The sequence below is a fragment of the Hibiscus syriacus genome, unplaced genomic scaffold (genome assembly GCF_006381635.1).
Source record: "Hibiscus syriacus cultivar Baekdansim isolate YM2019G1 unplaced genomic scaffold, ASM638163v2 tig00110015_pilon, whole genome shotgun sequence".
Taxonomy (NCBI): domain Eukaryota; kingdom Viridiplantae; phylum Streptophyta; class Magnoliopsida; order Malvales; family Malvaceae; genus Hibiscus; species Hibiscus syriacus.
The window spans coordinates 922,272-937,337 of NW_024062564.1; the positions used below are offsets into that span (position 1 = coordinate 922,272).

General features: G+C 32.2%; 3 protein-coding genes across 6 annotated transcripts in view; 1 reads left to right on the top strand and 2 right to left on the bottom strand.

Moving 5' to 3' along the window:
- Positions 1-15,066, top strand: part of LOC120212691 (40S ribosomal protein S4-like) — a 30,014-nt gene that overhangs the window by 2,993 nt on the left and 11,955 nt on the right. The gene's annotated exons all lie outside the window — the stretch shown is intronic.
- LOC120212692 (54S ribosomal protein L51, mitochondrial-like) lies at positions 145-3,661 on the bottom strand. The gene is made up of 4 exons (XM_039210913.1): positions 3,654-3,661; positions 2,431-2,510; positions 616-722; positions 145-473 (listed from the first exon to the last, which is right to left on the bottom strand). The coding sequence occupies exons 2-4, from the start codon at positions 2,508-2,510 to the stop codon at positions 301-303; spliced, it is 360 nt and encodes a 119-aa protein (XP_039066844.1). The 5' UTR covers positions 3,654-3,661; the 3' UTR covers positions 145-300.
- On the bottom strand, positions 8,671-14,262 carry LOC120212689 (lysine--tRNA ligase, cytoplasmic-like). 4 transcript variants are annotated; one of them, XM_039210907.1, is made up of 17 exons: positions 14,094-14,262; positions 13,878-13,956; positions 12,953-13,021; positions 12,683-12,848; positions 12,487-12,580; positions 11,835-11,920; positions 11,579-11,688; positions 11,439-11,501; positions 10,890-11,015; positions 10,516-10,798; positions 10,316-10,412; positions 10,064-10,220; positions 9,511-9,654; positions 9,342-9,410; positions 9,111-9,254; positions 8,956-9,007; positions 8,671-8,829 (listed from the first exon to the last, which is right to left on the bottom strand). In XM_039210907.1, exons 1-17 carry the CDS (start codon positions 14,177-14,179, stop codon positions 8,810-8,812), a joined length of 1,845 nt encoding a protein of 614 aa, XP_039066838.1. In that variant the 5' UTR covers positions 14,180-14,262; the 3' UTR covers positions 8,671-8,809. The 4 variants fall into 4 exon arrangements, with proteins under 4 accessions (XP_039066838.1, XP_039066842.1, XP_039066839.1 ...); XM_039210911.1 differs by having other exon boundaries at positions 8,672-8,829; positions 10,926-11,015; XM_039210908.1 differs by having other exon boundaries at positions 8,672-8,826.

The following is a 15,066-nucleotide window of genomic DNA, read 5'->3' on the forward strand; positions in this document are numbered from 1 at the left end:
TCCAGTTGTGTTAATTTTGTTCAAAGGTGCTCTGAGGAATCACTTTTATGAGCCATTAGTTGAGCAGCATAAGAACATCAAAGTTAAAATTCAGTAAAATTTTAGGTTAAATCATCTTTACTTACTCCCATGCTTTCAGACACGTAACACAAGAGGCAGTTTTCAATTCATACTCAATGATTCAACATCATTAGGATTTGTCCATAACATAGAAGTTCCACCGACCTCCAATGAGGTGGAATGTTCTAGCAAAGTTGCCATCATGCCCAAATAAAGCTAAAAAGACAGTACAATTGTGTCTCAATATTTCACCTCAGTTGTCCATGTACCTTGCACACTAGGGTGTTTAGTTACATGCCTTGTCTTCAATTTCACCACCTTTCTTCCCAGAGCGTTTCTTAGCCTGGTTGCATGAAGAAGGATATCTTCAGGAGTCATATTCTTCACGCATACCACCCGCTCATTTTTGTTCTCTGACAAATTGATATGAAATTAGTTTTTAAATGGCTGTGGTAATTTTGGAGAAACAATGCATGTTCAATGACTAACATTTAAGAACAATGCACACATCTCAATGCATTATGTCTGAAACTCATCCAGGAAAGAGTAACTTACTGTAAAAGGCCTTCAAATGTGGATGCTGTCCACGAATGAGTTCGGTAACCAGCTCCAGCTGAGGGTTTTTTTCTTTAAAAGTTGGTAATTCTGACTCCATAAATGCCCTGGCATAATATTGTCATAATTAGCATGATATTGAGAGTGAATTTGATGAATTCAGCATCAATTCAAAGGAGAGAATCCATAATTATGCATATTCAAAAGGGTGGGAAAATTGCAGCTCTGTTTTCTTCTTTTTTTGTCCCAAAATATTTCCATGGAACTGCAAACTTCAAGTTTTCACCGGGAAGCATGCTTATTGTTGCTTATGTATGCAGAGACAACTTGAGTATCCTAATGTAATCTAAGGGTCTATTTGTTTCCTTAATTGGTTTCCAGAAAATGTTTTCCTCATTTTCCAGTGTTTGGTTGACGGAAATCATATGATCAATGTAATTCATTTTACTGGTCAACTGAATTTCCTTTGCATTTTCTGGAAAATAACTTATGATCTGATTTTCTGTAAAATCATTTTACGAACTTTTCACTTCAAAGCATAAACACTCAAAATATTATTATTTTATATATTAAACATTAATATATTATTTTAGTATCATTTTAACAAAACTATTAATTATTAAATTATATTTATTGATAATTTTTATAATATAATATTTTTATTTTAATAATATATAATAAATTCTTAATAAAACTAATATTATTTATTAATTTCATAAAAATAATATTATTGTATTGTTAAATATTTAAAATACATTCCTTAAAATATAATATAATATTCTTATTTTAATATTATAAGTTTTTTTTTTTTATATTATTTTTAATAAGTAATTAATATACTTAATAATATATTATTTTTATTTTAATATAATTATAATATTTTTATTTTAATAAAATATAATAATATGAATATTTTTATTTAAAATTGTAGATAATATTAGATAAATTATTCTAATATTTGGAAAATATCATTATTTTGTTAATAAATAATATTATTTATTGTATTTATAATAAAGAATTTTAAAAAAACTTACCAATAGAAAATTAATTACACAACATCATCCAAACACTGTAAAATGATTTCTAGAAAATGTTTTCCATGAAATGTAATTCATTTTACGGAATTCATTTTCCAAAATCTGTTTTCCGGGAAGAATATATTTTTAGTGAAACAAACTGACCCTAAAGTGCTAAGAATTCAAGAGAATGGTCCAAATATTAAAGAAAGCACTTTGTCTCAAGATGAAATCCATCATCATCCATGACGTCTTGCTTGATCTATGAAATCCCATGACTTTGGTGAATATATATTTAATCACTAGATTCAGATCATTACTAATTCAACTATCAAACCATCACATTATGCGCAGGTGAAAGTGATACGACAGAGAATACAAGGCATGGTATAATTGGGTGGAAGCTGATTCATTCCTTATTTGGAAATTAGCCAGCTTACGCATAGTCATAAGTTTTTTTTTGGCAAAATACTCAAGTTTAATTTATACATAAGGTGGCATAAACATGAATGACCCTAAAATTGAAAACCAAATCTTTGCACAACTCTTTCCCAAAAGACCAAGAGAACATTTAACAAAAAGGCACCTGCTTTATCAAGCAAATAAAAACAAGAACACATCACAATGCTGAAAATACAAAAGAGATGTGCGACACAAGGGAATTCCCAAAACCAGTTCACTCGAGAAGTGTCAAGCAAATGCATCGAAACAATGTCAACCAGAAAATTAAGATTGTACTGAAGAGGTTTAAAAAAAAGGTAACAAGTGGGAAAAAGAAATGTTAAAATCATATTCATACCTGATGCCCCTACTACTCCCTCCCCAATCACAATAGCTTACAATCAGCTTTTTAAGTTGCCAAACTCCTCGCAGTGCCATCTGCATTTAAAACAACAACAACAACTAATTATAAGTTTAACCCATTTCTCTAATAGCAATATAGAAAACAAATGAAACACCCTTTGATTTTCCCAAACTAATTCCTCAATATATAGACTAATGCTAAGAAAATACAAAAGAAATGATCTGAAAATACAAAAGAGTGTGCGACACAAGGGAATTCCCAAAACCAGTTCACTCGAGAAGTGTCAAGCAAATGCATCGAAACAATGTCAACCAGAAAATTAAGATTGTACTGAAGAGGTTTAAATAAAAACAAGAACACATCACAATGCTGAAAATACAAAAGAGATGTGCGACACAAGGGAATTCCCAAAACCAGTTCACTCGAGAAGTGTCAAGCAAATGCATCGAAACAATGTCAACCAGAAAATTAAGATTGTACTGAAGAGGTTTAAAAAAAAGGTAACAAGTGGGAAAAAGAAATGTTAAAATCATATTCATACCTGATGCCCCTACTACTCCCTCCCCAATCACAATAGCTTACAATCAGCTTTTTAAGTTGCCAAACTCCTCGCAGTGCCATCTGCATTTAAAACAACAACAACAACTAATTATAAGTTTAACCCATTTCTCTAATAGCAATATTGAAAACAAATGAAACACCCTTTGATTTTCCCAAACTAATTCCTCAATATATAGACTAATGCTAAGAAAAATACAAAAGAAATGAATCTACACAAGCACCCCCCCAATTACTGTTTCAGATTGCAATTGAAATTGAAGTTTCTGTGTTTAATCAGAAAGGTCTTGCTACACAGTATTCACAAGAGAAGCAAAGACGAAAACTTAGATGAAGCTTAAGCCTCGGAGATATGAAAATTACATAGAAGAAAGTTGAAAGATGACAAAATAAAAACTTTGAGAGGAATATGAAGTTCGACTACAAAAAGCTGAAAAAGGAAAGAGAAAGAGAATACCAAAACCAAAATTGAAACTAAAGTAATGCAATTTATTTAGTCCAAACAAATAGAATACCAAAAAATCCAAAGCCAAAACGCCAATAGAAAAAAGAAGAAAAAGGGATAACGCCGGTACCAACGGAGTGGAAATGCCTGGAACAGAGATTTACAAATGAAGGAAGTGTAACATAAGGAAGCACCGGAGATAGGAGCGTCTTACCTTTGATGCGGCGAGGTTACCGTCGGTTGCGGAGGCTCTGAAAGTGAAGGAATTGGCGAAATTGGAAGAGAGAAACAAAGGGTTTAGAAAGAGATAATGGGCGCTAACTAGAAAGAAAAAGCCCAATAAAACGAATTTTAACCTTATTGGGTCTGATTCCAATATTATTTAGACTGGGATAATTATATTATTATTTTGATACGAATGCATAAATTATTTATTATCTTGAATAAAATTGTATATTTAAACACATTTGAATCAAAATGTTGTATTATTAATATAGATAGTTGAATTATGATTTCGTTAGCAAAAATCAAGATAATTATTTAATACAAGGATGATAAATTAAAAAAAGTTCACAAACAAATTTCAATTAACTAATTGGACATAATTCAGATAATACTTAGATATATTCTATTTTATTTAATCTTAAATTCATATTTTTTTATATAAAAATTTAAAATATATTTTAATTTTTTAAAATGATATTGTTTTGAGATTTTATTTAGGTTTATATAAAATCTAAATATTATACAGTAATTATAATATTAAATTAGACATGATCGAGTGCATATAAACTCATACACCATGGATGGTTAACACGGACGTGATAAGAGTACCATAAGTCCTACTATCGGAATGCAGGAGACCATTGAAGACTGAGTTTGTAAAAATCTATGGGGTGGTGGAGGTGTAACCGAAACTAAGAAAGAAATCGCCAAAGCAGTCACAAATTTATATTTCAAAAACATTATTACAGTCAATACTCACGAAATCTGTAATCTGTAATGTTTTTTTACAGTCAACTGGTTCAATCGGGAATCGTTGTCTAGTCCGGTTTAATTTAAACCGGTTGAACCGTTATTAGTGAACCGGCCAGAACCGTTGAACCGTTCGAACCGGACCGGCTGAAAACCGGAAAAAATCGAAAATTTTGTTTTTAAAAAAAAAATTAAACCAAACGTCGTTAGTTAAACGAGCCAAGTCGAACTCGAGTATTGCATAGCTCGACTTAAACTTGAAAACTTTAAAAGTAAGCTCAACTCCACTCAAACTCACAAATTAAAAATTATTAAGTTCAACTCAAACTCGAAATATAAAATTGAAACTTGAACTCAAAAAGGCTTGAACTAAGAAAAAATTTATAAGCTCAATTGAAGCCTAAAATTCGAGCTTGATTGAAGTGAAAGAATAGTTCACTCAATGCTCACCAAAAGGCTCTATGATTTTGAATGCCAAATTACCTCTATTATTATAGAAGTTAGTTGTGATGCTTTCTATATTTTAGCAATGGGATTGTTTTGTTCTCATATTCTCTTTAGACTTTTGGGATGCTCTTCTATGTTTCTTAGCCATGTGGGATTGTTTTTTTTTAAATTAAACCAAACATATCATTTGTTATGATTTTTTTAGCCCCAAATTTATTTTTTAATTATAGTTATATAATTATATTTATTATTTAATATGTTTTACCTTAAATATTATGTTGTAGTTAATTTGAATCATATTGTTTCACTTGATTTTATGGTTTTTAATTTATATATGTTATGATTGCTTTGAATATGACTTGTGATATAAAAAATTAATTTTATTAAATATTTTGGTATTTTATTTAATTTTTTAAATAATTATGACATCGTCCGATTCTTCCGACCGGTCGAACCGATTCAACCGATTGAACCAGTGAACTAATAGCATGACTATTCGTTAACCGATCCGGTTCCGAAAACCATAGGTGAAGCGTAAAGCTCTTTTATTATTCAGTTAATCTGATTCTAGTGGCTTACAGCTGTGTTTCAGTTTGGCAGCAATTTTATCCGGGCCTTAAAGCCCAAACATCACATGTAATTTAATAAACATAAGATTTAATTATCACATGTTATGCAGTTTGGCAGGACGCAGGTGGGCAGCAGCTGTGGGATTTGCGTGAAATGACCCGTATTATTTTAGTTCGGCTAAAATTTAAAAATTAACCCTTAACATTTTATTTTCTTACATTTAGTCATTTAATTTTTTTTATTTTCTGCCTTTTTAATTTATGCATTTACTTCACTGCAATTTTATTTCAGTCCTTTAATCTAATGCCCCTTTAGTTTTCAGTCTTTAAAATTCTAACACTTTATTTTCTGTATTTTTATTCCAGTCCCTTCTATTAAATTCAATTTTAATTTCAATATTTAGATTTCAGTCCTTAAATTACTATAATTTTTATTCTGGTGCACATTTTATTCTGCCTTTAATTCTAGCATCCTATTTTCAATATTTATCATTCCAGTCTTTACATCCTGAAATTTATTCAACTTAGTCAAATTTATTTCATTTCAGTCTTTTGATTTCACATTTGTTTTGAAAGCTAGGGGTGAGCGTTCGGTCGAGTCAAGTCAAATTTTTTTGAATTATTTGAGTTGACAAATCGTATTTTATAACTTGAAGTTGACTTGAAATTTCAAGTTAAGTTAAGTTTATAAAATTTGAGTCGTGTCAAATTTTTGAATTTCTATTTACATTTAATTGTAAATATTTATAATATTATGATATTATTTTATTCTAATTTAAAAAGTTTTTTATAACTATGTACAATACTTGTTCTTCATATTTTTTATAGGCTTGATATAAAAATAAGTGTCCAAACTTTGTCTCGAAATATGTTTTAGTGCCTAAAGAATTTTTCGTTAAAAAGAGGTGTCTAACGTTTTCTCAGCTATACTTTAAAATTATTTTTAATTAAAAATAAAAAGTTTAATATATTTATAAAAAACTTCAATTTTCATTGAAATTATAAAAAAAGTCCTAAAAAGTTAAAATTTCTCATTTTAACCCCATTGGCAACCGTCGTCGGCCATCTCCGACCACAATTCATCGACGAACGATCACTCACCCATCGCCACCAACCAATTGATAAATCGTCGTCTTTACTGTCACCCAAAATCCCTAAATCTAAAATCCCCAATATAAAAATCCCTAATTCCTAATTTCAATTTTTTAACCCAAACTGTCGCCGACCATCGTCGTGTCCAACGGTTGAGTTTTGATCGGAATAGCACGGTGGTTTGAATGGTGGCGGCAATGTGGCTTATGGATGTCAAAATCGGTAGGAATTGATGAAGAACAGAGGCTTTAAATCCAACAAACATTTGAATGCTCTTCCACGACAAACGGTGGCGTATTACGACTCAAGGCCAACAGGGGTTTGGTCGGGATTCGACGTCAATGATGATGATGGTGGCAGTAACGATCACCGCAAGTTGAGCGGCGACTTTTGGAAGGGGAAGGGGAGGGGAGCTGAAGAGGTTCTGTTTGATTTTGGTTTTTTAAAAAAAAAAATTAATTTTTTTAAATAAATTCTCAAAAATTTCAGAACGTGACAGGTGTCACTTAACGGAGATATTTAATAGCGGTTAACATCCAAACGCCTAAAAATATAACGTTTAAAACTTTAGACACATTTTTAGTGAAGAAATCTTTAGGCACTAAAACGTATTTCAAGACAAAGTTTAGGCACTTATTTTTGTATTAAGACTTTTTTATATGTGATGTACATATATTAGACAGAGTCAAGAGACTCGTACTCAAACTTAAAAATCAATGCACTAATTATTTAAAATTTGAGTTATTCGAATTGTATTTTACAACTTGGTTTGAACTTAAAATTTTTCGAGTCAACTCGAGTTTATGAAATTATAACTCGAAGTCAATTCGAGTTGAATCAAAAAAAATAAATTTTCGAATCAAATCGAATTTTACTCACCGCAAATTAAAACCCAAATATACAATTACAACCCAAAAAATTTACAAACCCACATAAATGAACCAAAAATCCAAAAAAAAATGTTCAAATTACTAGTCGAAAATACAAATCCGTTAACTCATAAACCCTCAAAAACCAATCCCAAAAAAACCCAAATCTTTAATTTTTATTAAGGGTAAACTGTACTTGTAGTTTCTTATATTTTAAGTCTGTTCAGTTCTGGTCACCGGTTCAAAAAACTTTTGATTTTGGTTACTATTATTTTCCGTCCTTTTTGTTTTGGTCTTTGGACCCTTAACTCTAGTTACTGAGTTAACGTAATACGTTAATAGAAATGATTAAATTTTAATTTAACCCCTAAATTTAGACAAAATATTAATTTGACTTTAAAATTTACATAAAATACTAATTTAACCCCTAAACTTTATATAAAATATCAATTTAACCTCTAAACCCACCATCAAGTTAACATCGCTACTCGCTACTCACCACCATTATCAACCACCATTAATTTTCATCACTAATCACCGTCATTGACTACTATGTCAACATGTTATGCCATGTAAGTTTAACACATCATCTTCGTAAGTTTATTATTTATTTACTAATAATTTCCATCTACATAAGGATCCTTTTACACCCAAAATGAAATGTTGGAGTCACGAATTAAAGGAATGGTTATTATTCTTAAAGGTCACAAGTTCAATCACTGATGACTACAACAAGATGATTGAATATTCATTGTCAAATTATTGAAAATATTTAAAACATATACTACTTTGTAATCATTTTAACTTGATCAAAAATAAATATTAGAAATTAAAATACTCTAGAAAAGATTAATAGAAGCTAAATAGGAATAAGATCCAATTACAAAATATAAAACTTTATAATTTCACCTAAAATCAATTGTTTTGAAGATTTAACATTTAATATACCTTTTTAAGTAAATTTTATTTTTAAATATACTCTGAAAACTATTCAAGTAGAACTGCTAATGCCAAAATATTTCTAGTTAAATTTTACGTATAATTGATAGGATAAACCAACAAACTAAAGAAGCAAATGACTGAAATTCTGCGTTTACATCTTAAAACTAAAGGCTCGCTTCTAAATTTGTAATGTACACAAAATATTTAGAAAATTACTAAAAAGTCCATCGGTGTTTTAGTCAATTCAAACGCTTATTTCCATCCATCGTTCAGGGGGATGTAGCTTAAGCAATTATCGTTAATCAAAGCTGGTTCACATTAGTCAATAATTGAATGATAAAAAAGAACTATAACAGTAAATATATAAAGAGGGTTGAATGTAATCTTCTCAAAATATAACCAAAACCAAATCTCACCACTGGATTAAGATAAACATGTCCGATCAGGGCAAAGAACCGGATTTCAGCAGGTCGAACTCACTGAGTTGCTGGAGCTGCTAACATCACCAAACAATCCAGAGTTATGCTATAAATTCAATATAAGCTAACATGAAGTCATTGTATGCTGTTCTACATTCAAAATGGGATTCGGAAATAAACAGTGCAAAAATTGAATTAATTACCTTTAGCCGATGGTTCATCCTGAGGTTTCATTGCTGGGAAGAGAAGAACCTCCTGTTCAAACATAGCATGCAACAGGTTGAGTGATGATAAAAAGCCAACTGAATCTCACTTGTGAGTGATTTATATACAGATTCACAAACAGATGAGAGTGAACCTTGATATTCTGTGAATCCGTTAATAACATTGCTAGCCGATCGATACCCAATCCCCAACCACCAGTCGGTGGCAATCCATACTCAAGTGCAGTACAGAATGTTTCATCCAAAGCCATTGCTTCATCATCACCTGATTGCCGATCCTGACATTCCAAAATCTTCATGAGAAAAAGACCCTTACATTGTCTAATTAACGCTACTGCAAAAATAGTCATAACTATGTTTGATACCTTCAGTTGTTCGGCAAATCGTTGACGTTGTACAACAGGGTCATTCAACTCAGTGTAAGCATTGCAAAGCTGAATCAGAAAGTTCAAAAACAAACATAAGCCTAAGTAAATTAGAGAAGAAACATAATTAAAAATATATATATTAAAAAGAAAAAAGCTCAAAACATACTTCATGTTTGTTGATAAACAGCTCAAAACGTTCAGTCAACCCTGGTTTTGACCTATGCCATTTTGCCAAAGGACTCATTATTTCAGGATGGTTGATGATGAAAGTAGGATTCACACACGTCTCTTCTAGAAAATGCCCCACAAGCTGCATTAAAAAAATAAAAAGCGAATAAAACTTTTATCAGAAAAAACACAAGCATGAATACGGCCTTTTTTCCCAGCCAGAAGTGAGCATAGACACATTACATCCTGTTGTGATGGTTGACAAACTCCAAACATATATGTTCTGATATCACCACAATCCCATTACAAGCACACATGCAGACAAGTATAAAATCTGGTTCATAATTAAATTATAATATGAGGATGATCATGATGGCGGAAAAATTGGGGGGGGGGGGCTGAATTTTGGACCATGGACTTCCTCAAAGAGGGAAATTTCATGGTGTGTAGAACCCACTGGATTGCATTTAGTTTATTACTAACTGAGAAGTTTGATAGTACCTTGATTCACATAAATATTCAAAGAGGAAGAGGAGAGACAGAAGACATACTTTATCCAACAATCGTGCTGTTGTTTGAGGAGGAGGGCATTTAATCTCGAACTTTGCACATGCATCTGCCAAATACTTGTTAGCTTCATCACTGGAGAAGTCCTTGGGTATGTTGAGGTTAGCCATCTTCTCTAATTCTTCTACCATGTCAAGCCTCCTGTAAAAGTTAATGTAAAATTTATTATCAGCAAAAGACAATTCCAAGGCTGTTTTCTGCTTTGTTCACATCATGAGTAAAGACGATTGATAAACCTGAAAGGTGGACTGAAATCTATCTCAATTGGATCATTATCAAGGCCATTTGCATGATATTTAATTTTATAGCCACCAGTAAGTTCCTTGACCATCCCTGTTGCAGATTGATCAAGCCGGAGGAAGTCCAAATATGAAAATGATAAAATATCAACATAGAGAAAGGTATTTCCCAATGTAAAGCCATTCTTCTTACTTACCACTCAACATTTTCTCAGTGAGCTCCATCAGGTCATTATAGTCTGCAAAAGCCATATAGAACTCACACGTAGTGAATTCTGGATTGTGAGTTAAATCAATGCCCTCATTTCTAAATTGTTTTCCAATTTCATAGACACGATCAAGTCCACCAACTACTAGCTCCTTAAGATATAACTCAGGTGCAATGCGCATATAGAGCCTCATATTTAATTCATTGTGATGGGTTACAAACGGACGGGCAGCTGCACCTCCAGCAATCATGTTCATCATGGGAGTTTCAACCTAATGATAAGATGTTCACATTAACCAAACCAACACAAAAGGAGAATTATAAAGAAAACTGATAATGTGATACGTTGAACAGATGACTAACCTCCAGGAAATCACGATTGTCGAGAAAGCTCCTTACATAAGAAATGATCTTAGATCGGGTCTTGAATATTTGACGAAGCTCCAGGTTTAACATCAAATCAAGATAACGTTGGCGATATCGAGTTTCCTAGCATGAAAACAAATGCCAATATAAACCAATTGAATTCAGGGAGATTGACAAAATGGTTAGAATGACTACCTCATAAATGCATCACAGTTTTTGACTAATATTAGTCAAAAGGACGAACCAAAAAATAGTCAATGGGAAAATTACAATAATGGGTGCGTGTGAAAGGTACAATAACGGTTGCATATGAAAAGGTCAGTCCTAAATAACCATCCCATTCTTCGTTGAACATAATAAACAATGTGACAAATTTCTTTATGTAATTCTGAATTGTTGTTGCAGTTAAGGCAAGCACAATAGATGTGCATTAGTTCGCATGTTAAGCAAAGGATTCCAAAACAGGTAAAAGATTCGACATGGTGGCAGGAAGCCAATAGAATTTCAGCATATCCAGAAAAGTTTTTATGATTAACGAAATGATACCTGATCCTTCAAAATATATGTTTCAGGATTCCTGGTACTTCCTGGGATCCATAACTCAGTTTTCTGCAAACAAATGAGGAAACATTGTTTTCATCAAAAGGTCTTAATAAAAATCAGACAATTACACCACATTGGTTTACCATCACACTCGCATCAGGGCCTGCTTTTTGCCTTGGCATCATATGGAGACAATGGGATAAAACTATAAAGGACTTTGGAAAGATACTCAACTCTCCTCTCTTAGTTTTGCCTAAAAGAAGCAAAGAACAAATTTTAAAAAGTGAAAAAGAGCTACAAGAGGCAAAGTTTTTCTAGAAAATAGTTCAGTTAAACATGAAAAAAAAAATGATGGGTAAAAAAGGATAGTTTAGGACAAATGTATATAATTTCCCCAACCTGGAAACCCAGTGACACCAACTATATCACCACGCTTCACAGTGGAATGGAATTTCGCAAATTCAGCTTCATCCAAGCCTGACTTGCTGCAGTAACAGAAGAAAAAAGTATAAAAAAGGGAGAGATAACTGATGAGAATGAAGCTGGGCACTGGATAGAAAGGTAACAGCACAAGAAACAAAAAGGCACATAACAATCACTAATCTAAGCTAGAGTAGTTCAACAAGATGCCATGGCAATGCCTCCAAAATACTTGTATGTATTTAAACTAGTGAATTTAAGTTAATCTATTCATTTACATTCATACGATTAATATAGATTTGCAGCAGAAAAAGATTACAATATATCTGAAAGCTTAGAAATAGGAGATTATTCTGTGCATAAAGGAGAGCAAATAAAATATCATATCGTAATGAAATTCCACCCATAGCCTTAATAGAATAAAAGTAATCACCACAAATCAATTAGTTAGCAAGATGCTGACCCAAAAACAGCTTGTTTGTTACAATTGATTGTGAATGCAGAGAAAAAATAATATCAAGGATAAAGTAAATTGGCATTACCTTGAATTTCCCACAAACATTCACATAACAAGAGAAATTTGGAGAACATAAATAAGAAAACACATCTTATGATGAAAATGGTCACATACCTCGCATCAGCCATAACTTGCACTTTGGCACCGCCACCATGCAAGTCATAGAAGAACAGCTTTGAACTGGATGCCCTTTTGCTCATAATTCGCCCTAGCATAAAATAAACACAATAGAGTCATTTCAAAATAAATAAATGAAATCCATGATACATTGGATGGTATATGTTGGGAGTAGAAGGGCCTCGATAAAAACCAGCCAAAGATACTGCGACATCCTCAATATGTTCCCCATTGCCTAAGCTTCCATATGCATCTATATATTCAACGATAGACATTGATGTGAAGAATTTATGAGGATATGGATTTTTTCCTTCTGCCTTTTGAGCTGCAAGAAATTTCAGCCTATTCTCATGGAATTGCTGACAAGAAAAGGTTGAATTTAACATTTTGCCCAAGAGCTCACTTAAATCTTTATGAATTTTGTATTGTGAAAAGCATTAATATAGCAAACAGTAAACTATACCGTGGGATCTATATCTTCATCATCAGCGGCTGCAGGTTTCTGACTTTGTGAGCTTGCCTTGGCCGCTGCCTGAAGAAAAATATAATTTAGTTATCAAAGATATCATAATGAAATTGTCGGATTTGAGCAACCACAAATAACGCAATTACAAAGATAATACTGGTCATCCACCTCCAATATTTAAAATTAATTAAAACCCAACGATTATTACGGATTTCATTTAGCATCTTCCAATTTATTGATCAGTACAAGTATACAACCATAGATGTTTTGCTTTGTGTTGTAAAACACTTCATTTGGATGCATTAATATATAAGTAAATACACACTGCATTGGATACATTTAACAGAGAAGAAAAGCGCATATATATGTTGTCTTTTCTACGAATTTATCAAGTAAATTTTTTCACAAAATATTTATTTCCAGAACCAGACTGCAATCTTTCATATCCGATGTAATAAATCAAACATTCATTTGTCGTTATCCACACATTAGTGAAAATATGGCTTCATTCAGTTGTTACTATCACTGCTCCTATTTTGAACCTTCTCCCTTTTATTTCCTAAAATATGTATTAAAGGAAAAGGAAACCAGTAAAACTCTAAAATATAACTTTAGGGAACAAAAATTTGCTTTTCATCGGAATATATGTTATATATTTTTACAACTTTTTAAAAAATTATGCTTATCATGATTTTGCTAAATATGAAAGCACATTATTGTGTCAGAAAGCAATATCTAGAAGTAACTTGAAATTTAAATACTTCATCATTTATAAAAACTATAATCATATTTTTTGTACTCACAAAAGAATATTTTTCATTAATTTATAGCATTCAAAACTCTACGTCGCTTTAGTACCGAAATTCACATTTTTGCTTAATGAATAGGACGAAGATAGGATATAAAAAATAAAATGTAGTACCTGCTTGGCTGCCTTTTCCTCCTCCTTACGGCGACGCTCCTCTTCCCTCTGCTTATTCTTAAGTTCCTTTTTACGAGCACTGGCAACACAATTAATGCAAGTAAAAAGAAGTTTAATTGATAATCGAATTACCAGATACTTTAGACTCTTTCGATTTCCAAGATCATTTTCTCATGAACCAAACAAGTAGATACGGAGAAAGGAAAGGAAATATACTTTTTGCTCTGATTTTCACCGGGAGCAGACGAATCCAATGCTAAAAAGGAAACTGCTTTAACCGTTTCTTCGACGGAGCCTTCCATGTTGACAGTGTGCGACAAAGAGAGAGTGTGGCGTCCAGATAAAGCGAAATGTTAAAAAGAAACAGCGACCTGAGCTAGGGTTTTAAAACAAAGATTTGAACTTTTTTTTTTCAATAGATAAGGAGTATTGGACTGCATTATTCCGGTAAATCCATATATTAATTAATAATGCAAGTCTTTACCATATGAAAATGATAATGGAAAAAAGTATATATATTCTGGTAAGGTTTTAAGTAAAAAAAATTGATTATTTATTTATTTTATGATCAATTTTGGCTTTAACAGTGAGTTTGGCTTTAGTATAATTACCTTTGTTACATTAATCGCTCACGTTAATGGATCTTTAACCAGGGAATTTACCTCATCTAGGGGACTTCGGCAAGGCGATCCGTTATCACGTTTTCTTTTCCTTTTTGTGACGCAATGTTTATCGGCTTTATTTCACAAGGCACAAAGGAAAGGTACAATCAAATCAAGGACATTCGTGCTTGCTGAGATGGATCGCGTGTCTCGCGTTTATTATTTGCGGACAATAGCTAGGTGTTCATGAAGAATTCTACAGCGAAGGCACGAGACATTAAGGAAATTCTACATGTCTATGTTGAGACATCTGGGTAGAGGGTGAATCTGGATAAATCGGTCATCTATTTCAGTCCCTAGACCATCGATACTCATCGATGACAGTTAACGAACATATTTGGTATTCAACCAGTTGATTCTCTAGGTCACTATTTGGGATTACCTCTGTACATTGGGAAGAACAAAACTAATGCTTTTGGTTATCCGCGGAACAAAGTTGTAGATCGTGTTATGGGATGGACAAAGTGGTGGGTGAAAGAGATATATTTCTTAAATTAGTGGCACAAGTTTTACCTCAGTATGTTATG

What these genes read in the sequence shown, in the direction of transcription:
- LOC120212692 (XM_039210913.1), bottom strand. Translation starts at nt 2,510, where the DNA reads ATGGCACTGCGAGGAGTTTGGCAACTTAAAAAGCTGATTGTAAGCTAT. An exon ending in GGGAGTAGTAGGGGCATCAG is followed by an intron (nt 723 to 2,430) that starts GTATGAATATGA and finishes ATATTATGCCAG; the next exon opens with GGCATTTATGGAGTCAGAAT. An exon ending in ACATTTGAAGGCCTTTTACA is followed by an intron (nt 474 to 615) that starts GTAAGTTACTCT and finishes TCAATTTGTCAG; the next exon opens with AGAACAAAAATGAGCGGGTG.
- LOC120212689 (XM_039210907.1), bottom strand. Translation starts at nt 14,179, where the DNA reads ATGGAAGGCTCCGTCGAAGAAACGGTTAAAGCAGTTTCCTTTTTAGCA. An exon ending in GGTGAAAATCAGAGCAAAAA is followed by an intron (nt 13,957 to 14,093) that starts GTATATTTCCTT and finishes TTGTGTTGCCAG; the next exon opens with TGCTCGTAAAAAGGAACTTA. An exon ending in TGTTTATCAACAAACATGAA is followed by an intron (nt 9,411 to 9,510) that starts GTATGTTTTGAG and finishes TTTCTGATTCAG; the next exon opens with CTTTGCAATGCTTACACTGA.